We start from the raw sequence: 22,634 nt of genomic DNA, 5'->3' as shown, positions 1-22,634 counted from the left end.
CGCAAACCAGTGGAGAGAACTAACCTCACAGCATAAGACAGTGACCCATCCACGTCAAGACAGAGGGAAGCGTTTGTGGCTGTGAGATGGACTACATGTCTCTCATTAAATATTTACAGATGAATAATGTAACTCTGGGTATTGTCCTTGACGTATAGTACAGATTAAGAAAAATGGGCACAAATAAAGGCCAAACTACTTACAGATGATTTTTAAAGTGTTGTATTAGGGAAAAAAAGACATGTTTGCAGTGAACCTTAAGAACAATCCCCTGATGTTTTATCAGTTGTCCTGTGTGCATGCAAGGCCCGAGTGTCAGGATTGACAGCTAGGACTTGAGCCAGCCTGGCTTCCAATCAAGACTCAAACACCTCCCCACTCAGGGATCTTGGTCTGAATATATAACTTCTCTGTGCCTCCATCTCTTCATCTCTTATGAGAGGATAGTAATGGTACCTACCTCAAAGAGTTACTGTGAGGACTGAATGAATCAGTGTAGGGAAAGCTCTTAAAACAGTGCCTGAAACAAAACTAAATGCCCTCTGTCCCCAAATAGTCAATACTTGACTCTTACATACTCACTTTATGCAACACTCACTTTAAATCTTTACATACAGGAAATAATACAGATATAAAACCATATAGTACAGGGAGATCAGCTTGGTGCTTTGTGACCACCTAGAGGGGTGGGATAGGGAGGGTGGGAGGGAGATGCAAGAGGGAGGGGATATGGGGATATATGTATATGTATAGCTGATTCACTTTGTTATAAAGCAGAAACTAACACACCATTGTAAAGCGATTATACTTCAATAAAGATGTTAAAAAAAAAAAAGATTTAGACAGGAGAGTCTGGAAGGCAAAAAAAGGAGAGTGCATTGCATCTTAAACCAGACAGCTGCTGGATACTGGAGTTAGCTCTTAGAAAAGAGCTCAGTGAAAATAACTGAAGAGGGAAGACTAAGTGCCTTTTGGATCTTGCCTAGTTGCTGTTACTGTGTAGCACTTTGGAAGAAAAATACTGTGTAAATTTACTAAATAAATAAAGCTTTGGCAATGTAAAAAAAACAAAGATAAAAATCTCAGATAGAGCATCTCCCTTCTGTAAGATATTCCACGTTGCCAGTTAATAATAGGCAATATTAAAACTAAGTATTTTTATTTTCTCTGTGACAATGAGCTATTTTTTGTCATCTAAAAGTTTGAGATCTGGTGATTATTACACAGTATCAGGTTTACACAGTCCTTGCCAGGAGTGGGGCATCTGTGGATTATTCCACTAAACAAGAATCCTACTGTATCTAAGTCTTTGTGTTCCTCCTCCACCAGTTTGGGTTCAGGTTAAGTATTTGTTTAGAGTTCAATGTGAACAATAGAAAGGCATTGGTTTTTACAAGACAGGGCTTCTTCCTAAGCAAATGAAGTATATAGTAAAATGTCTAATTGAGAATTCATGATACCATGATTGATGATGTTCTCAAGCTGACACTGAAAGTCCCAAACATAGGGCTTTAAAAAGTACACAACTCTTCACTCTCCTTCACTTGAACTCTTTCAGATGCTCCCTGCATGTAATCCAATTCATAGAGCTGTTCATTACAAAAGAAATCTCACATTAATTTTATTTGGAAAGGAGTCTCCATGTTTTATATAATGTTGGGGGGTTAAGAGTTAAGTAAAAATAAAACATATTCCTGGGTGCTAACTTGCATTATATTAACATAAATTATTACACAAACTTAAGAACATCCAGGTGTATAAAATCTCCAAAAACACAGTCTGTCAAATCAAGGAAATTTCTTATTTACTACACATAATAAATGCTTCTGAAAATAAACACTTTAAAAAAATCAAGGTTAAACATGCTGTTTGACAAATAAATCTGCATATGACTGAATAAATTCGAAGTCTGTGGTACACTAATAGCAACAAGAAAATCCAAACTCAGCTCAAGTACTGACTTAGTTGATTCAGTTCCTCACTGGTATAGCCTAACAGAAGAAGAGTTGTATCCACTTCTGGGCATAAATATTATTTGTCTCGGTCTTGCATATTCTTCTGACATGATGTCTAGCATTCATTTATAAGACTTATAAAGCTCAGAAGAAAAAAGCATGATAAAACAGCCTATTGTTTAAATATAAAGGAATCAATAAAACTAGACTCAGATGCCTAGATGTTGAAACTATTAGACAGAGACTTTACTACAACTAAGAATTAACATATTAAAAGATCTAGTGGAAAGTTACACAACATGCATGAACAGATATGGAATTTCAACAGAGAGGAACATTTTTAAAAAGAAACCAGGGCTTCCCTGGTGGCGCAGTGGTTAAGAATGCAGGAGAGACGGGTTCGAGCCCTGGTCCGGGAAGATCCCATGTGCCATGGAGCAACTAAGCCCATGTGCCACAACTACTGAAGCCCGCACGCCCTAGAGCCCGTGCCCTGCAACAAGAGAAGCCACCTCAATGAGAAGCCTGCACACCACAATGAAGAGTAGCCCCGCTCGCCGCAACTAGAGAAAGCCCGTGTGCAGCAATGAAGACCCAGTGCAGACAAAAATACATATATACATACATACATTAATTAATTAATTAATTTTAAAAAGCATTTATTAAAAAAAAAAAAGAAACCAAAAAAAAAGCTAGGAAAATAAAAAGGTATCAGGGATGAGTAATTCCTTGAAGGGCTAATTAGCAGACTAGAAGAGTTGGAAAAAGATTAGTAAACTTAAGGATAGGCCAATAGAGATTATCTAAACTGAATTACAAAGATTTTAAATGTGTAAAAGAAAAAGGAGTACAGAATATCCAAGAGGTACATAGGAAAATAACAAGTGGTCTAACATACACGTAATTAGATTTCCAGGTAAAAGAGAGAAGGAAACCAGAGCAGAAGAAATATTTGAAAAACTGTTTCAAATGGCTAAGAATTTCCTAAAACTACTGAAAGACAACCACAGATGCAAGAAGCTCAAAGAGACCTAAGCAGTTTGAACAATGTTTAAAACACATGGACACACCACAAGCAAACTGCTGAAAGACAACTTAAAGAGAAAAATCTTGAATGCAGCTAGAACAAAGACAGACATTATATAGAGAAACCAATGTAATTAGAGCAGACCCCTTGCCAAAAGCTAAGCAAGCTAGAAGACAATAGAGAAACATTTCTAAAGTACTGAAAGAAAAAAAGTCAATGAAGAAATCTCTACACCCTCAAAGAAATATCTCAGAAAATAAAGACATTTTCTGAAAACAAAAGACAAGATAATTCACTGCCAACAGAACTACAAGAAATGTTAAAGGAAGTTCCTCAGGCAGAAGGAAACTGGGACTTACTCTCATAATTATAGAGCACCAGAAATGATTTTTTTAAATGAGAATATATGTATGTATTATAACATATATAATGTTATATATAAGTACATATATTATTTTATATAAACATATATATAATTTCCCCCAAAGAAAACTGAACTGGCTATATTTTTAGCAAGGATAAAGAGAAACATTACATAATGCAAAGGGTTTGTTAGATAATAAGATAAAACAAGCCAAAATAGAGCTTCAAAATACACAAAAACAATTGAGATAACTGAAAGAAGAAACAGACAAACCCACATTATATTGGAGACTTCAAAATTTCTTTCTCAGTAATAGAGCAGATAGACAAAAGAATCAGCAACAAAATAGAAGAGCTGAACAATACTATCAACCAGCCGCATTTACATTTATTAGACACTTTACATAAAATAGCAGAATATATATTCTTTTCATGTGCACATGGAACGTTTATCAATATAGAAAATATTCTGGGCCATAAAACAAATTTTGACAAGTGTAAAAGAATTGAAATCTCTGACCACAAAGGAATCAAACTAGAAATCAACAACAGAATGATATCTGGAAAAATCTCCAAATATTTGGAAATTAAACAACACACTTCTCAGGAGAAACCATAATGAAAATCAGAAAATATTTTCAGTTGAATCAAAATTGAAATACAACATAACAAAATTTGTGGGGAAATTGAGAGCCTTTATAGTACTAAATGACTGTATTAGTAGAGAAAAAAAGGTCACAATGATCTAAAGTTTTTACATTAAGAAACTAGAAAAAGAAGAGATCCAAAGCAAGGAGAAAGTTGAGAATGATGATGAAGATAAGAGCATAAATCAATAAAATTGAAAAACAATAGTCAATGACATCAATAAAGTCAATGACATCAAAAGCTGACTCTTGTAAAGATCAATAAAATTGACAAACCTTTAGCCAAACCGAAAAGAAGAGAGAAGACACAAATTTCCAATATCCAAAATGAAATAGGGGACATCACTATAGATTCTACTGATATTAAATGAATAATAAGAGAATAGTCTAAACAGCCAATAAATTTGATAATTTTGATGAGATGGGCAAATTCCTTGAAAGACATAAATTACCAAAGCTTATTCAATAATATTAGATAATCTGAAGAGTCCTATATCTATTTAAGAAATTTAATTCATAGTTAAAAACCTTCCCACAAAGAAAACTTCAGGCAAAGAAGTGAACCACCAACATTTAAGGAAGAAATAATGCATATTCTGTACAAGCTCTTCCAGAAAATAGAAATGGAAGAAACAGTGCTCACTTTATGGAGCTAGCATTGCTCTGGCACCAAAACCAGACATAGACATTACAAGAAAAGAAAACTAGAGACAAATATTCATTATGAACATAAATGAAAAAATTCTTCTTCACAAAATATGGAGAAGTTGAAACTAGCAATACATAAAAATGATAACATATCATGACTAAGTGGGATTCATCCTAGAAATTTGTGATTGGTTCAACACTCAAAATATCAATCAATGTTAATTCACCATATCCACAAACTAAAAAGGAAAATAACATGATCGTTTCAATAATGGAGAAAAAGCAACTGACAAAACTCAACATACTTTCATGATAAAAACTCTCAGCAAACTAACTTCCTCATTCTGATAAAGGAAATCTGTTAATATACAAAATCTTGAGCTGACATCATACTTAATGTCAGTGATTGACTGTTTTCTCCCTAGGATTAGCAATGAGTCAAGAAAACCTTATCTCACCACCTCTATTCAACATTGGGTTGCTGTTCCTAACCAGCACAATAAGGCAAGAGAAAGTTATAAAAGGCAAAAGTAAAACTATCCTTTATCACAGATAATATGATGACATACATAAAATATCCAAAAGAACCTACTAAAAAGCTATTAGAACTAAGTAAGTTTAGCAAGTTCACAAGACACATGGTCAATGTTTACAAACCAATTTTATTTCTATATGCTAGAAATGGACACCTGGGAATTGAAGTTTTTAAAAAGTACCATTTACAAAAGTATCAAAAATGTGAAATACTTAGAGATAGAGCTGACAATATAGGTGCAAGGTTTGCAGGCTGAAATTATAAAACATTTGTTAGAGAAATTTAAAAGAACTAAATGAATTGAGAGATATACTGTATTCACAGACCAAGAGTCAGTATTAAGATGTCAATTATCACCAGCTGATCTATAAATTTAAGGCAATCCAAATCAAAATCCCACCAGGCTTTTTAACTTTTTTTGGTTGCAATAACAAGCTGATTCTAAAATTTTTATGGAAAATTAAAAAGGCTAAACAGCCAAAATCAACTTTGATAAAGGAGAAAATTTGGATGATTCACACAACTTGATTTCGAGAAAATTTGGTATTGGCACAAAGACAGACATATAGATCAATGGATCAGAATAGAGTTTCAAGAAACAGACCCGCACATAGGGTCAATAGATTGTTTTCAACAAAGTTGCAGAGATTTTTTCAATGGAGAAAGTATTGTTTCTTCAACAAAAGTTGCTGGACCAGTAGATATACCTATGCAAAAAAAAAAAGTTAACTTTGCTGGATTCATACCTCACACCATATAAAAAATCAATTTGAAATGGATTACAGTCCTAAATGTAAAGAAAAATACCGCTAGGAAAATGAAAAGGTAAACCACAGACTGGGAGAAAATATTTGCATAACATATATTTGACAAGGGACTTGTATCCAAAACACATAAAATATTCTTATAACCTCATAAAAATACAAAGAACCCAATAAAAACCAAAAGATTTGAACAAACACTTCACCAAAGATACACAAGTGGCAAATACTTACATGAAAAGATTCTCAATATCATCAGTCATTAGGGAAATACAAATTAAACCAAATAAAATAATACTACACACCTAATAGAATGTCTTTATTGAAACAGGGAAAAACCAAGTGCTGGCAAGTGTGTAAAACAATGTGAAATTTCATATATTGCTGGTGGGAATGCAAAATGGTAGGGCAACCTTGGAAAACAGTTTGGCAGTTTCTTATAAAGTTAAAGACACACTTACCAAACATCCTAACAATCCCACTCCTAGGAATCTACTAAAGAGAAATGAAACACATTTCCATACAAAGACTTGTATGCAAACGTTTTAGCTGCTTTGTTCATAACAGCACCAAATGAAAACAACTCAAATATCCATTAACTGGCGAATAGATAAACAAAGTGTTGTACATCCACACAATGGAATACTACTCAGCAGCGGAAAGGAATGAACTTCTGATTCACACAATAAAATGGATGAATCTTAAAGCATTTTGATGAGGGGAAAAGGCAGACACAAAATGCAACATACTGTATGATTGCATATATATGCAATTCTAGAACAGGCAAAACTATAGGGACAGAAATCAAACCTGTAATTGCCCATGGCTGGAGTCAGGGGGAAGGGGATTGACTACAAAGGAACTTAATGTGGTGATGGAAATGCTTTATATCTTGATTGGGGTGGTAACTACATGACTGTACGCATTTGTGAAAACTAATGGAACTGTACACTCAAAAAGGGTAAATTGAACTCTACGTAAATTATACCTCAATAAACCTTACTTTAAAAAAAAGAAAACAAAATTGAAAAATGGAGAGGGAAAGAAAGAAAAAAAGAGAGAATAACATGACAACTAAATGCAATGCATGATTCTACATTGATCCAAGGGGATAATAGCTAAGGGCATTATTATGACAACTGACAAATTCTGAATATGGAATGTAGATTTGACAATAGCATTTTATTAGCGTTAAATTTTCTGATCTTGATAATTGTACTATGGTTATAATGAGTGACACCAACAAGGTATAAGAAAGAACAGCCTAAGCAGAATTAAGCACAAGGCAAAAACAAACAGAAATTGGTGTGTGTGTGTGTGTGTGTGTCCAGCAATCACAATAGAAACAGAAAAAGCATACAACCAAACAAGGTGTGTGAAGGCACTAAGAGCACATAAATGAGATCTTCCAAGAAGCAAACTATATTCTTCTCAGAGCGAGTCACCCTTTTCCTTGACACAAAGAGTGTCAGAAAGTCTTTCAAAAGAGATGGGAAGCAGAGGTCAACACCTTCTGAAAAGTGGTTCCAGAGCGGGTGGGGTAAGGGATATACTTAGCCCAGGGATGTACTTAGTCCTTTTTTCTTTGTGGAGCCCTTCCTGAGAATTGGGGAAGTAGTAAGTGTGCAAAGGTAAGAAAAGACACACAAGTAGGTACAGTTTAAATGTATGATAAGCAGTCCCAAAGAAGAAATATAGAGATTCTGCACATGGAGCAAGGGAGCAAAACACTTCAGAGAGAATAACTAGAAAATATCAAACTAAAATTGTTTTAAAAGAAACCCTTCCCACTTCCAGCCTCAACACACACAACCAAAGCCACCATCATCAACAATACAACCACATGATGTGGTTACCATTTAAAAGACAAAAGATTGCTAAAAATAAAACTACTATATGATCCAGCTACCCACTTCTGGGTTTTTATTCAAAGAAAACAAAAACACTAACTTGAAAAGATAACTGCACCCCCAATATTCATGGCAGCATTATTTACAGTAGCCAAGATGTGGAAACAACCTAAGTCTCCATCGACAGATTAATGGATAAAGAAGATGTGGTATGTATATATATATATATATATATATATATATATATATATATATACGCAATGGAATATTACTTAGCCATAAAAAGAAGGGAATCTTCTTAGTGCCACATTTTTTGCATTTTCCTGCTTTTTGTTGGAGATTTTGCTGTTCAAAAGGGCTCCCAAGCACAGTGCAAAAGTGCTGGCTAGTGTCCCTAAGTGCAGAAAGGCTGTGACGTGTCTTGGGGGAAAACACACAAGTTAGATACACTTCCTTCAGGCACGAGTTATGGTGCTGTTGGGCATGAGTTCAATGTTAATAAATTAATGATATATATTAAATAAGGTGTCTTTAAACAGAAACACACATAAAATAAGGGTATATATTGATAGGTTGATGAAAATGTTGTGACCAGAGGCTCATAGGAACCTAATTCTGAATTTCTCCTGGGAGCAATGGTTCAGTATTTGCTAATTCAATGTTTGCTGTGACCTTATACAACATAACTTCTGTGAATAAGGAGAACTGACTGTTAGAAGGACACATATCCAACTCACAGTGGTAGTTACTTTAGAAGACAGAGTGTGGGGAAGGAAATCAGGGGTTTTGTCAATAAAGACATTTATTAAGGCTGAAAAAAAAACATTGCAAAATGTTAACTGTCATTGAATGGTGCTAATATGGGTGTTTGTTATTATTTGCACTCAGTTTAATTTCCTAAAATAAAAATCCTTAGAAAGACACCACAATTGAGAAAGAAAGGAATAAGAGGGTGGTCACCATTAAAAGTATGTCTGCACATGCTACAGTGAACATATACTAAGAGTTAAGTATACAGTCAGCTGTAGGGTAAGCATTACTTCATCAAAAACTGTAACTTGGAAAGGTGAATAATTGCTACTTGGCTACAGCTGGTCTTAACATACAACAGTGCTACCTGTCTCAGCATTAACTATGGCACAGCGCTGGCATTTATAAAACTTTGGTGAGTTTGAAAGAAATGTTATGAAGTTCCACAGCCAGGAGCTGCTGTTGCTTGCAATGTTGGCACATGACAATTTATTTGTCTAGTGTCCGATGCCAGTTCACAGCCAAACTACAAAGCCACGTTTCTGTGTCCCTACGGAATCACATTGCCTGGAGCTTAAAAATCTCTCAAACATATGTAATGGGATATTTTGGTTGTCTGCCTCAAGATAAAGCAACCAGGTTTCAGGAAGCTACATTTTTTCCTAATTATTTCAGTAGTCAATAAAAGTAAGTATAATCTCCAAAAACTTCAGTCTCCCGTGCAAAATGAAAAGAACACTATTTGCCACATGATTGGGAAGGATGAAGTGACCTGAAATCCCTAGGAAAAAAGCACTTGTGTGTGCAAAGTATCCTTCTGAGTAAACTAAGAGTACAAGGACACTTGGAAATGCTATCACTAAATTAACGGGAAGAGGGGCCCTATGTAAGCAAGACCATTCATGCAGCCTTAGTTCCGATCTAAAGGATGAATTAACTTACGCCAACAGTTTACTAAACAAAGGAAAGTTTGCTCAAGTACTAGCATATTCACTTCTTTTAAGTAATGAGAAAGTATTTCAAGAGCTATCCTTCCACACTAAATTACAGAAGAGTCTCAATTAAACAAAACAAGGGGAAGGGAGAGTCACTGTAATCTCATTATATGAATCTTCTAATTGGTTAGGGCAGAATGCCTTGTCCGTGAAACTTCTAAAATGTATCATACAACTGTCATCCTGCACACAGAATACTGCTACTAATAATACATCTAATATTTATTGAACACTTGCCCTGTAACCGGTGCTAACGCTTTTTACCCATTTATTCCTTAAAATTGCACTATGGAGTCAGGACCCAGGATTCCCATTTTAACTGCTGCAGAAGCGAAGGCACAAAGAGATTAAGTAAATGGAAAGAATGCAATCTCAGACGACTTAAAATTCTTTCACCACTTCTTTAAAATCATTCTGAACTTTAGTGATGTTATAATTCTCTGAGATGATGAAGATATGAGGCTGGGAAGGAATCTGTCTTCATCCCGGGTCATGGTCTGGAATTTTGAATACATTTCTGGCATGAGAATGCTTCATTATCACTTATCCCCAACTCTCAGAGGCAAAGGGGGGAGTGCTTAAGTACAAATACCAGGTAATCCAGTGTCTATTGTAATAGTTTCTTAATATACAGTAGCTGCCCCTGTTACTGTACTTCTGGTGAAAACCAGGTGTTTGGCAAATCAGTGAAGGTGGTCTGATCACATGCTAATTATTACCTGGCAGCATCACAAAATGATCTGCCCTCATGAAAGCAATCATCTTACTGGCTGAGCCGAGGACCCCAACACATTCCAGACTGTGTCAATGGCTCTTTAATTGAACACTCCTACCTCTTACAAAGTTTATTCTTTTTTTCTTTAGGAATTTTATTTTTCATGTACTTCGTAATGGCAAAGATGGCCTCCAGTTCAAGGTAATTCCTTCTCATTGACCATGAGAGTCAAAGGGCTTGACTTCTAATTCAGTGTCCTTTAAACAGCTGAATCCTGCTGAGACCCATCATTTTGCTGTCACTGGTGTTTTAACAGCATTTTCACACCACAGCTGACCACCTGCTTTTAGAGTCATCTCATTGTTTCTCTGGCTAGAAAGTCACACAGCATTTCTTAAAAATTAAGTCCACACTCTACTGTGGAAATGGAAATTAAAAGACAATGAAAGAGGAAAGACTCCCAGCTTATGTTTCATTTCCATTGATGAAAACTGCTGTAGAAAAATGCAGTGTACCATTACGAAAGGGTATAAAATATTTGGAAACTCCAACAAGAAAACATCTCCGTTAGTAAGTGGGTTTATTGACATAACTGAACAGAACAATGTATAACATTTATTCATTTCCCACTGAAAGACTTTCCAGTGAAAGTGTTTTTACATGGATTTAGGCATTAAGCATTTTCAGTGATTTTTGCAGTTGAAAGGGTAGGTGGTGGGAAGAACCAGAGGTCTTTTTCAGACTTTCAATGGGACTCACTTTATTACACTACTGTGTAAAAGCGAGAGCTAAGAAACGCAATTGCTCTCTGAATGAAAAAGCTAGGAGCACAAAAGGTGCAAGATAACCAAAAGGTTGCAAATAAGAGCAAACAACTACACTTCTCCCAAGTACCAATACGCTTGGAATCTGAAGCAAGCCCTGGCAGCAAACTAAGAATAACAGTCTATTTCCTGTGGTTTATTAAGTTTGGACCCCACGGATAAGACTGCCAGAAAAACAGCTGTACTTTAAGTGGTCTGGACATTTACTCATCTGAACATAAACAAAGATCAGCTCATTTAAATCCCTGTGTCCCTACTCAGCTGTTGGGACAACGGCAGGCCTGGCTCAATGGAGGCCAAACATAAAAGGAGTGGAATGGGGTTGAAGGATCCCTGGACTATGATAGATTCCCTGAGTCTTCAGGACCCTCGGGGGCTTAAGGCCCTAAACAGAAGATTCACTGTTAGCCTTAGCACCTTTGTAGCGGCCTCCCCGGCACCCCACTGCCAATGAATCTATAACCACGGTGAATACAACCATCCTGTACATCTTCCAAGTGACTGCGTTTTTAGACCACACACAAAATTATTAATGTAAACCAAAGCCCTACATTTAGTGATAAACATCTACTTCATAAATATCAGGGAATGAAAGTATCCCAAATAGCTGAAAACAACTGAACAAATAAAGGAGCCTAACCCTAAGTTTAAAACAAAAACCTTTAAAAGAAATACTGCAATTATTAACTAAAAGATAAGATTTAATAACATGGAAAAAAACACTGGGTAATGGAGGGATTCATTTGCAAAATATATAATTATTTCACAGTGAGGTTTAAGTACTCATAATCTTCTGGTTTTAGTAGAAACACACAACCACCGATGTACATTTTTTTCACATTTTCCCCCTCTACTCTTTCATATAAAGACAATAACATGATCAAACATTATACTATCAATTGCAAGTCACCTTTTGCTCACTTCCTATTAGGAAATTACCTTGATCACTTAACTGTGCAGCTCAAGAGAAGTAGGGCACAGTCGACTGCATGTCACTGATAAAAACGTGAGAAGTACCACATCACATTTATTCCAATCTGGACAGGTTGTCAGAGACGTGGTAAGTGAACTAGAACACCGGCATTCCCTATGGGGTCATCGGTTATGTACACGTTACATTCTTCTATAGAGCCTGGCATTGACATTTCCTTTTCCACATATAGGTTTAAAAAAATAAAATTAAAAAGCCACAGGAGCAACCCTGACAGAGAAGTCTTGCATGCAGCCTTCTCCTGAGAAACTATGTAATCTTAGTTAACCCCAAGGTCAGCAAAAGTTTTTGTGGTGTTAATGTTAAAAGGAAAATAGTTGAACTGCCCGGCTCAACTAAAATAGTCCTTGAGTTTATTGGTCAGTTTGTTAAATGTTAGAGCTCTTCACATTGTTGAAAAAAAAAAATAGCGTCTCTAATTATTTAAACATTAAGTTTTCCTGAATGTTCTATCAACCAACAAAGAGTTCCTCCGCGAGTGTGTTAAACTTTACCACCTGTTTACAACATCACCCTTCTTGGCAGAGACCACCAGGCCAGTGGAGTCAGTTGCCAAGCCTCCTTTGTAATGGTAATAAGTTCTTTTTTCCTTAAATAGAAACAAAACTCCTCAGTTTGACACTGAACAAACAAAAAAAGCATGCATCCAAATCTCTTTCTGGTGACGTAGGGAGCAAGGTGCACCCCTTTCTATCCCAAAGGGGACCAGCCTACTGCATTACAATGCTAAAAAAAAAAAAAATCCATTCTCATAGCTGCACCAATGTCTGCACGTTAAGAAGGCCTCCCACCTCTGGACCCCACCATCCATTTGTCTCCTACTCTTGGTCTTGACCACCAATACCATCCATTTACTTCACGAGTGAGCACTGGGATTGGGAGGTGGTGCAGAATTAGCCATCTGTCCCCTTTGGCCTCTCTGGCAAGCGCACAAAAGGGGGAAAAGAGAAGGTCGGATAAAATGAGATCTTCCCCTGAGGTGGGCTGCGGGAGCCCGCGGAGAGGTGGCTCCTCAAGGCCAGTGAGATGGTCTCCACACCCCTGGAGGCCCGGATCTACCTAGTCGGCAAATCGCTGCAGGAGATGGTCTTCCCGCCTCAGGCTGCCGCCCGCGCCGCCGCCCCCGCTGTCCATGAAGCGGTCGCACGGGAACTCGATGAGGTCAGCCTCGCTGAGCGCGCACACCGTGGTGCGCGGCCGGTGCGACTGGAAGCCAGAGAAGTCGGCGGACACGCCGGTGCCCATGGAGCGCAGGGGCCGTCGGGTAGAGTACATGTGGCGAACGTGCACGGGGGCCCCGCCCTTCCGCCTGGCACGCAGCTTCCTACGCAGCCAGCGTGACGCCCAGGCCGCCAAGGCCAGGAGTACCAGCAGTGCGTTGACGGCCAGCAGGGCCAAGGTCAGCAGTTGGTAGTCGACGCTGCTCCGGCTCCCAGGCTCCGGCAGGGTGACCAGCCCCGCGCAGTGGTCCCGGGGAGCCACCGGGCAGACCCGGCCGCCTAGCACGCCCTCCACGCACACCAGGTAGGGGGTGTCTCCCCGCAGCTCGCGAAGCGTGGCCGAGTCGCTGCGCTCAGGCAGGTAGACGAAGCGGTGGAATTTAGGCTGCTGGCCAAAGCGGTCGAAGAGTAGGCGGAAGCGCGCGCCGCCCAGCGGCCGGGGACTGCGGTGCTCGCGCACCGCCCAGCGCACCGCGGCGCTGTTGGCGCCCACTGCTTCCACGGTCAGGTTGCACAGGATGAACTTGTTGAAGTCACACGGGTCGGATACCAGCGGCGGCAGGCCGACCCCGCCGTCGGACTGGGCGGTGCTCTCCTGCTGCTGCGCAGCCAGGTGCTGCTTCGCCGCGCGCTGCCAGGGGTCGCCGGCTGGCGCAGAGCCCAGCGTGGCCGTCGGGGTGGGCTCCGTGTGGGTAGGATCCGACGGAGTCGGACGTCCCCGCTCAGGCTTCTCGAGGAGGTCCAGGGGGTGTGGCGCCGGGCCCGCGGCAGCAGCGGCGTTGGAGCTCGGCTGCTGGAGGCCCGGGCCCCGCCGGCTCAGCCTTAGGGCGCTGCGGTTACTCAAAAGCTCCCTGGCGGCCCCATCCCAGGCCACCCCTGGCAGAAATCGACCCCGTTGCTGTGGCTGTGGCTGCGGTGGCGGCTCCTCCGCGAGGGCACCTGCAGGGGGCGCCACCTCCTTCCCCGGGGCTGTGGGTAGGGCATGCCGCTTACTCTCGGCAGTCGGGGAAACCGAGGGTAAGGGATCTGTGCAAGACCCGTTCTGCAGTTGCTGGTCATCCAGGTAATCCAGGTACTTGCCCCGCAGGGCCGGAGGGTGGCGACACTGCACGAAGACGGTGAGGAGCCGGCCCTGCGAGTGCCAGTCACCCATCCAGCGCTTTAGGTCCCTCAGCCGGCAGTCGCAGGTCCAGCCGTTGCCGTCTAGATCCAACCGATAGAGGGCTGGGCTGGAGGCGAAGATGTCCCCGGAGAGGGCACTGAGCGCATTGTCGCGCAAGCTGAGCTCGCGCAGCCGGCCCAGGTGGCCAAAGATAGTGGGGTGCAGAGCGGACAGCTCATTGCCGCTCAGGTCCAGCGCCTCCAGGCTGTGCAGAGGCTCCAGCAGCGCCACGGGCAGCTGGCTCAGCCGATTGCCCTCCAGGCGCAGCTCGCGCAAGGCCTCCAACCCCCAAAAAGCCTCGGGCGCGAGGTGCGTGAGCTGGTTGCCCCTGAGCGAGAGTAGGCCAAGGCGCGGCAGGTGCTGGAAGACGCGCGGCCCGAGGTGCTGCAGACTGTTGGCCGAGAGGATGAGGGTGGAGAGGGAGCGCAGCGGTGCGAAGGTGGCCGCGTGGCGTAGGGAGGGCTGCAGCTCGTTGGCAGAGAGGTTGAGGAAGCGCAGCTTCCCCAGATGGGCGAAGGCGTTCTTGCCCAGAAAACGGATCCGGTTGGACTCCAGATGTAGGTAGAGCAAGTTACCCAAGGGGGCAAAGACGGCGTCCGGCAGCACCCCCAGGGCGTTCCCGTCCAGCCGCAGCTTGACCAGACTCTCCAGTCCTTCGAAGGAGCCGCGGCTGAGGCGGCTGATCTCGTTCCCGTTGGCGTAGAGGATGCGCAGCTTGCGCAGCGGCGCCAGCGTGCCCGGGGCGAGCGCCTGCAGGAGGTTGTTGCCCAGGTAGAGCTCCTCCAGCCGCGAGAGCTTCTCGAAGGTCTTGGGGTGCAGAGAACGGATCTGGTTGTACTGCAGGTCCAGCCGTCTGAGCTGCCCCAGGCGGTGGAAGTCGAAGGCCGTGATGTTGGTTATGAAGTTGCCGCCGAGGCTGTAGGTGAGCACGTCCTGCGGGCTCGGCAGCGAGCTGGTCTTGGGCACGGCGCGGAGCCCCCTGTTGGTGCACAGGAGGTGCTGGGGGTGCTGGCAGTCGCAGCGCTCCGGACACACCGGCTGGGCCCGCGGCGGGAGCGCAAGGCAGCCGCACACCACGAGCAGGAAGCGCAAGGCGCGGGCAGCCTCCATCGCCGCCCGCCCTGCGTTCTGCGGCCGGATCGTCCTCTTGGCCCGCCGGCTCTGTGTCTCCTCTGCATTCCCCTTGGCCTGGCCAGAGTCGCTAAATGGCCTCTTTCGGACTTCGCAGCGCCGTCCAGCCCCTCCTCCGCCCTTTGTCCGGTGGCTGGCCCGGGTCTCTGCAGGCGGGCTTTGCCTGGCCAAGTCAGGAGGCGCAGGGCGCTCCGCGAGCTCCGGGTGCTACTTGTTGCATTTTTGCAGAACTTTCTCCGGGTGCGCGTCGGGGGCGGGGGGGCGTGGAGGGAGGGAGCAAGACCTGAGCTTTTTGTTTGCAGCTTGAGTCCGGAGAGCTGGATTCCCTGGCACGGATTCTCCCCGCCAGCGGATTCCCCAGCTGCAGGCGGGAGCCCTTCCAAGAGCTCCTCCGGGCGCGGCTTGGCTGCTGCGCCGGGGCGGCTCGGCCCCCGCAGCCCGCGCCTCCTCGCTCCCAGTCCGGGACCGGTAGCGCGGCCTGGGTGGAACAGCCCCGGGAGGAGCCGGGGGTGTGCAAGGCTGCGTCCGGAAGGGACCCAAGTCTGCGAGTGGCGAGCAAACCGGGCGGAAATTCGTTCTTCCCACACTCTGCCCCCCGGGGATACAGGCGGGGGGGCGGGGGGAAGGAGATGGCGGAGGGAGGACAGACCCCGGTAGGGGGAGGAGGAAACGCTAAGTGGCTCCGCGTCTGGTCAACCGGAGCCCGGGACGCCAAGTGAGAAAAGTAGGGATTAAAAACAGCTGTACGAGTCGGACACGCCGGGCTGGGGGCGGGGGTGGATTACCGGGCGAGCAAACGGGATTTGCAGACAGAAACCTTTTTATTTTAGACGAGCACACCAGTCGCTTCGAAGCAGTGGGAGCGCGACTCGTTTTATTCGTTTTTAAGACAGTTGCTCTTCCTGGTGGCCCCCTGCAAGAAGTTGGGGCAGCACGGAACCTGCCAGCGTTCTACGGGAAGTTTCGGGCAGCACAAGGCTGGCTGCCAAGAGCTGTCGGTGGGCTACTGTCAGAAGAGGCTAGGTCAAGCCATTCTGGCTGTTGCGTGCTTGGGTTTTTGACATCGTTGTACTGGTGCCCAATAGCCGAGGAGAGGCACCGCCCCTTCTTAGGGATCTAAACTGAGTAGTTGCTTGGCCCTGCTGTAGGCAAGAGCATGGAGGAAGCTCAGAACTGGTTCTGCCACCGTGAAAGTGTCAGATTTAGGTGATTTAGTCCCATTAATCCTCCTCCAGTCTTAGAGCCCTTGGGGCAGGCTCTGCACGTGTGCATATATATATATATAAAATAACCTTCACAGACCCTCTGGTAACTGCTACCTGCTGGGCCCTCCCCCTTTATGCCTGGGCTTGCGGTGATCTTCAGAAATTTGGCCCACAATTTTTCAGACCTGGTTTAGTTGGGGGAGTCTTCACACTTATTATCAATAGGAAGTGGAGCATTAATGGCTCCATTCAGGGCAGCCCCAGCTGAGAAGGAGAATGGGCAAGAAAGAGCTGTTAATTACCGTTTGTTCCTGCAAGCCATTCCCTACCCTCATCCCAGGATGTTCAGAAAACGTAATTTTAAGGACCTACTGTGTGGAAAATTAAAGGAGAGAGACATAGCCTTACCTCAAGAGGCTGACAATCTAGTGGGGAGGGCAAGACAGGAAAGGTCAAATAACAATGTAAGGCTGTAGTATGAGAAAGCTGCTGAGATGCAAATGATTTTGAATAATTCCAATGTTCAATGGTGATTAATTGGCTCCTTTAGCGATTCATATAAGCAAGTGAATTTAAAGAAAAGTGAGACCATTGGCAGCATAGTCAGTGAACACTTATGGATGAGCAGGGACCTTGGGTCCAGGGAGATGGGGCTGGAGAATGGAAGGTAGGGAGGCAGTGAAATGTCCATTCAGGGCACAGTGAGCAGAGCAAGTTTGCTTGTGATTTGTTTTGAGATTTCTAATAAAGGATGAACTTGGGGAACCAAGTATCTTTCTGAACAAGATGAAAGATGAAGTTGCCCAGGCAGTTTGGTAGTTTGGGTTTTAGTTCTCCTTGTGAGAAACCTCTGAAATCGTTTAGTTCTTGACTCCAGTCCTCCTTATGAAGGTCTGGCTGCCCTAGAGGGTGAGGCCCAAGCTTGTACCGTGTAGCACAATTTCTGATCTGGGCCCCAGAAGCTGCGAGGAGGACCTCAGTCCTTGGTGGCAACAGAGGTGACTCGATTGTTCAGAGGAAAGAATACTAAGCAGCTGCTGGCTTTCAAATTGAGCCACTAGATCTACCTGGGATGCAGCTGTAGCAGCATCTGCTTTTGAGGCCCTAGCCTTGGGACGCACAAACGGCCTTCTGAGCGGGAAGGAGGTCGGAAACTGAGAGGTGTGATGTGGAAGAGGAAGAAGCAGAAATCAGACCCTCCTCCTTTGCATAAGCTTCCTCTTTTCCTGACTCTTCCAAGAAAACTTTCAGAGTAAACGAGGCCAGGAGGGGCATTCCCTCAGAGGTCACTACAGTTTGGACTAATCGCTTACTCCACTGAGGGTGTTGTTCCGTTTGTAGATGCCTCTAAGTAAGATTAACAAAGTTATCAGACCCCTGCAGTTGTTCAGTATTTTTTAATGTCTTGGGTATTATTATCCAGTGCCTAATATTTCTACCAGTAGTCCTGGATTGCAGGTAAAAATAACATCTTCCGTGGTTTCATGTCAAAAGACAATTGGTTTTCCATGATGTTCCGTTTTCTTGAAGTAACACATCTGCCCCATGTAGTTAACCTTGCTTAAAATAGATAATAGTATGCCAGATTTCAAATAAGTAGAAACAGTTTCTGATAGGTGTCGCTAGCACCCTTAATCTAGTTTCAGTAAGGGTAAAATTTTGAGATCTGCAGGTCAAGTACGTGTGTGTATGTGCGCGTATACGTTCTTTCTGAAAAAGCGTGATTGCCATCTTTTAAAGAAATGCTTCCCTTTTTATAGGCATATAACCTGAGGTCCACTTTACGAATGAATGACATTAAAAAACTTCAGATTACACATATGTGATATCCATATGTGCCCCCCAATGGTCTCCATGTCTGTGGTGCTGTGTGTTCAGGTGTTTGATTTATTCTCAGACCATGTCTCTCTTCAGGAGTTAAAATTTTGCTTGAATTTGGTAGTCTTAGAGCCCCTGGTAGTGAAGAGCTATAAAAGTAACTCCGTATTGCTGCTGGTGATCAGGCAAGAAGCATTTAGTGAGAATTTAGCATGTGCCGAATCCCAGGATGAGCTGTGGGAAGGCAGTGCTGATAAGACACAGGGCCCGACCTCAGGGTGCAACAACTTAGCGGGGAGACTGATGGGCGGGGAGCAATTGCAGTGCTGTGGGAGCCCTGAGGAGGTGCACCTGGCTGGACTGAGAGCTTGAGGAAGGCTTCCAGAGGAGGGGAGTGCTGAGTACTACCTATGTGATGGCGAGCAGGGCAGGAAGAGGGGAAGCCTGGGGACAGGTGCAAGAGAGTGACTGAGAAACCTCCAAATCTTCTGTCTGAATCTTTGTTGGTGAGATTCTTTTGACATCTGTGTTTTTTAATAGTGTCACACAACCTGTTCATACAATGACTTCCAAATAAATAGTCCCTTATTCCCCTTTAAGGCTTTCAGCAGGGAGTTGACATAATCACATCTGCACTGCAACATCAAGAGGTATCTCTGCCTAAATAAAGTAGGTGCCACACAAAGAAAATGTTCTCTCTCTAGTTCTTGCCGTCTCTAACCTTGAAATCTCTGACAGAGATTTGTGTGGGACATGTTTTGACAGAACATCCAGACCAAGGTATTCACTTATGTAACATATGTGCAGGCATTATATAGATACTATATATACAGTACACTCTTGGACCAGGGCAACCTAGGTCCCTACCCTGGACCCTGCACTTTAGAGGGCCGTGTTCCAGTCCTCCTTTGGGTGGCCCTCACCATAAGAGCAGGATTTTGATTTCAGGCTTCCAAAGATATGTAACCACCCACTGCCCACATCCCCACTCCTGCTCAGGATTCCTGGGACCCTGGAATTCCTTACTTAATTGCCTAAGTCTGTGCAGGCCTTTTTCCCATCTGTCCTCCTGGAGACCAATCATGTCACAAGTGTATACCCCTAGGGCCAAGAGAAGGCTAAAGGGTAGCTGTCAAAAGAATCTGGAGGTGTGGGTTGGGATTTCAACTGTAATGCCTGGGAGACCTCCAGGAGACTCCTGGTAACGCAGGACCCAGAGCTAAGAGGAGGAACCATGGACCAGTGCTCTAAACCCAGGCTTCTCAAACATTGGAGATGTCTGTCCATATGTAGCATTTTAGGAGAAGAAAGTACATGTACTTGGATTAAAGAACAAGGAGAAAAATTACAGGAGTTTGAAGGAAAGCATTTTTTAAAACGTAAATTCTACTTTATTATAACATAGCCTATACCTAATTTTCTATAAAAAGCAATAATTTTTAGTAAGAGTAAGGACAGAGTTGTCTCCATTTAAATGCCTATCTCTTAACTATGTAATGTCTTTGTTTATGGATGGATCCCAGCTTGATCAGGTTCCAGGAGAGTCAAGTATTGATTATGCTTAAATGTATAATTTGCATAATCACAAGTAGAGAAATCCAGGAAGGAAAGCTGTTTGTAAGAGAAACAAGAGCTTTGTCATTTCACTTTTGGAAAGTTTGCCCTTTAAATCTCAAGCACTCTGGGGGTAGTTTCAGAAGCACAAGCAACTCTGGGCTGGTTCCATGACACATATATGTGGCATAAGGGTTTTCAGCTATTCTTGCCCAGGCATGGAATCTTGGGCTTGCCAGGGATGTACACACTTTCTTCCCAAGCAACCTGTGGTTCCCTTGATCTTCAGCTATAGAGGCAGGAAGGATTCCAGGCCATGTCTTCAGCAGCCCCTGGAGCTAGAATGAGTTGGCCCAGGCTGCCCTGGTGCAGGACAGGTTAGGCGAGAAGAGCTCAGGCCTAGCTCCCCGCTGCAGGGAGAGGTAGGCCTGCCACTCCCTGCTGGAGCGGCAGACTTAACTTTCTCAGCGCAGCCTGCAGAGACGGCAGCTGTTTCCTCATCCTTAGTGAGCCAACCCCAGACAGGCAGTGTGGCCCCTGACACAGATGAAGTAGGAAACCAAGAGTCCCAGTGGTTCCTTGGCATGCTATCAAATGACCCCCAAAACTCTCTTTATCTGAATTGAGCCTCATCTTAGCCCCAGTCTGAGAGGCAAGTTTCTTTGTCTTGGGGATTAGCAATGTGAATGAGAGAATCACGGGTTTACAGTATATCTGCTGATTCTCCATTTTTGCCCTTAAGGAAATATAGGAATGCTGATTCCTGGATAGGTATTAGCCTTATTAAATCAGAATCTCAGGGGGCAAGGCCCCAGCACCTGCATTTATAAGCCACCAGATGATTTTTATGCACACTTAAGTTTGAGAAAATTAATAGACACTATTTCCAGAACACCTGTTCATGATTGGCTGATCATATTCTAGTAACAACAGTAGTAATGCTGGCACTGATGTAGTGCTGAGTGCCAGGCAGTAGTCTAAACACTCTACATAAAGTAACTCATTCATTTCCACACCTACCTAGTGAGGTAGGAACTACTGTTATCCCCATTTTACAGAGGAAGAAACTGAAGAGCTTATTAAAAATACAGGATCCTAGGCCCAGCCACAGAGAATCTGATTCAGAACCTCCAGAACAGGGCCTAGTGATCTTTATTTAGCACATTCCCAGGTATCGTCTTAGGTATTGTGACTGAATGAGAATTCTTACAGGCTTATTCAAACATTTCAATGTCTCCTTTTCTAGGAGCCTAGGGATTGACAGAGTAGACAAGGTCCATGCCTTCTGGGAGCTAAGCATAGCCGGGGAGTTAAATGCATATAAGAATCTGGGAGCATGGTGCCATCATAAACAGGATGAGCACCATTTGCTATGCTCATAGTAATTATCTTTTGGGAAGAAAATAATAAAGAGCTAAAACCTTTGTAGAAAGCATCAGTCCACATAATACTGTATGTGTCTAAGGCCATTTACAAGGTGACTGCTTCCAACAGTTCAAGGAAATTATGTCTGGGGAAAAAAGAGTCCAAGGATTTTATGTCCAAGGAACATCCTTATCCATCAGTTCAGAGATGCCTGATTATTTGAAACCGATGTGTACAAATAGATTGTGTATCTACAGGAACTACAGTGAACTGTGGGCAGTCTGGCAAAAGCTAAAAATGGAGAGACGGTTGGTGGCTGAGCGTAACATAGGAAATAATGCAAATCCACATACTGTTTACGATTACAGTGTACAGTGTTTCTGTGCACCTGAAATTTTATAGCAGTAATATAATGATGTTCTCCCTTAGAATAGAATTGAGTCAGTCGCCTAAGGAAATGCTTTAGGTATAAAAGTGTCCCTTATTCCTAAATACTGAAATATTTGTCATCTCCAGGGACCAGACCTGTAGTTGAGTATGATGGTACAGCTTTTCAGTACTTTTTCATTTGGATTTCTTTATACTACAGTAATAACATTTATTTAACCATTTTATATCCCCACCCAGCTGGAAGGACATCAGCCTTGTTTTATTTCATTTTTGTAGTACTCAGCAACTATTGTTGAACTGTCAAAGGGTTTTCATAAAAAGCTAGAAGAAAATTTTTGAAATGTTAACAGTTGTTATCTTTACATGGTGAGAAGATGAATAATTGTTTACACCCTATGCTTTGGCATTTTCTAAATGCTATACAATTACTATGGATTTCTTTGAAATGAATAAAAAATTTTAAAACAAATGCTTTCATATTTAATATCTGATTTCACCTCAACATGTCTCATAAGGCAATTAGGTGAGGAATATTCATATCCCCAACTTGGAGGCAAGGATGCTAAGAATTAAAGGAATTAGCTAACTTCTGGAATGATCCACCGCTGTAATGATAGAGTTCAGACCACAATCTAAACTGTTGACTTCTGACCCCAGGATTTTATAGTTAGACCTCGCTGGGCTCCCTGTTGATACAAGCCTATGTTTACAACTAATGAGGCCAGTTT

The 22,634-nt window shown here is 43.0% G+C and overlaps 1 protein-coding gene and 1 long non-coding RNA gene across 11 annotated transcripts in view; one reads left to right on the top strand and one right to left on the bottom strand.

Moving 5' to 3' along the window:
• TRIL (TLR4 interactor with leucine rich repeats) overlaps positions 1–16,047 on the bottom strand; it is an 87,271-nt gene extending 71,224 nt beyond the window's left edge. Inside the window, exon 1 of the mRNA XM_036863174.1 lies at positions 13,121–16,047. Within this exon, the coding sequence (XP_036719069.1) occupies positions 13,121–15,553 (2,433 nt within the window). The 5' untranslated portion in view covers positions 15,554–16,047. The remainder of the gene's footprint in view (positions 1–13,120) is intronic.
• Positions 13,502–22,634, top strand: part of LOC118900666 — a 60,702-nt gene continuing 51,569 nt past the window's right edge. For 9 of the 10 annotated variants that reach the window (XR_005021199.1, XR_005021192.1, XR_005021196.1 and 6 more), the window contains exon 1: positions 13,502–13,585. This is a non-coding gene — a long non-coding RNA (uncharacterized LOC118900666). Of the gene's footprint in view, positions 13,586–15,280; positions 15,366–22,634 lie in introns of those variants that run through there. The other variant, XR_005021193.1, reaches the window with a different exon arrangement.

Source organism: Balaenoptera musculus, chromosome 9 (genome assembly GCF_009873245.2).
Source record: "Balaenoptera musculus isolate JJ_BM4_2016_0621 chromosome 9, mBalMus1.pri.v3, whole genome shotgun sequence".
Lineage (NCBI taxonomy): Eukaryota > Metazoa > Chordata > Mammalia > Artiodactyla > Balaenopteridae > Balaenoptera > Balaenoptera musculus.
The sequence above is the reverse complement of the archived record's forward strand: the minus strand, read 5'-3'. Positions and strand labels throughout refer to the sequence as shown.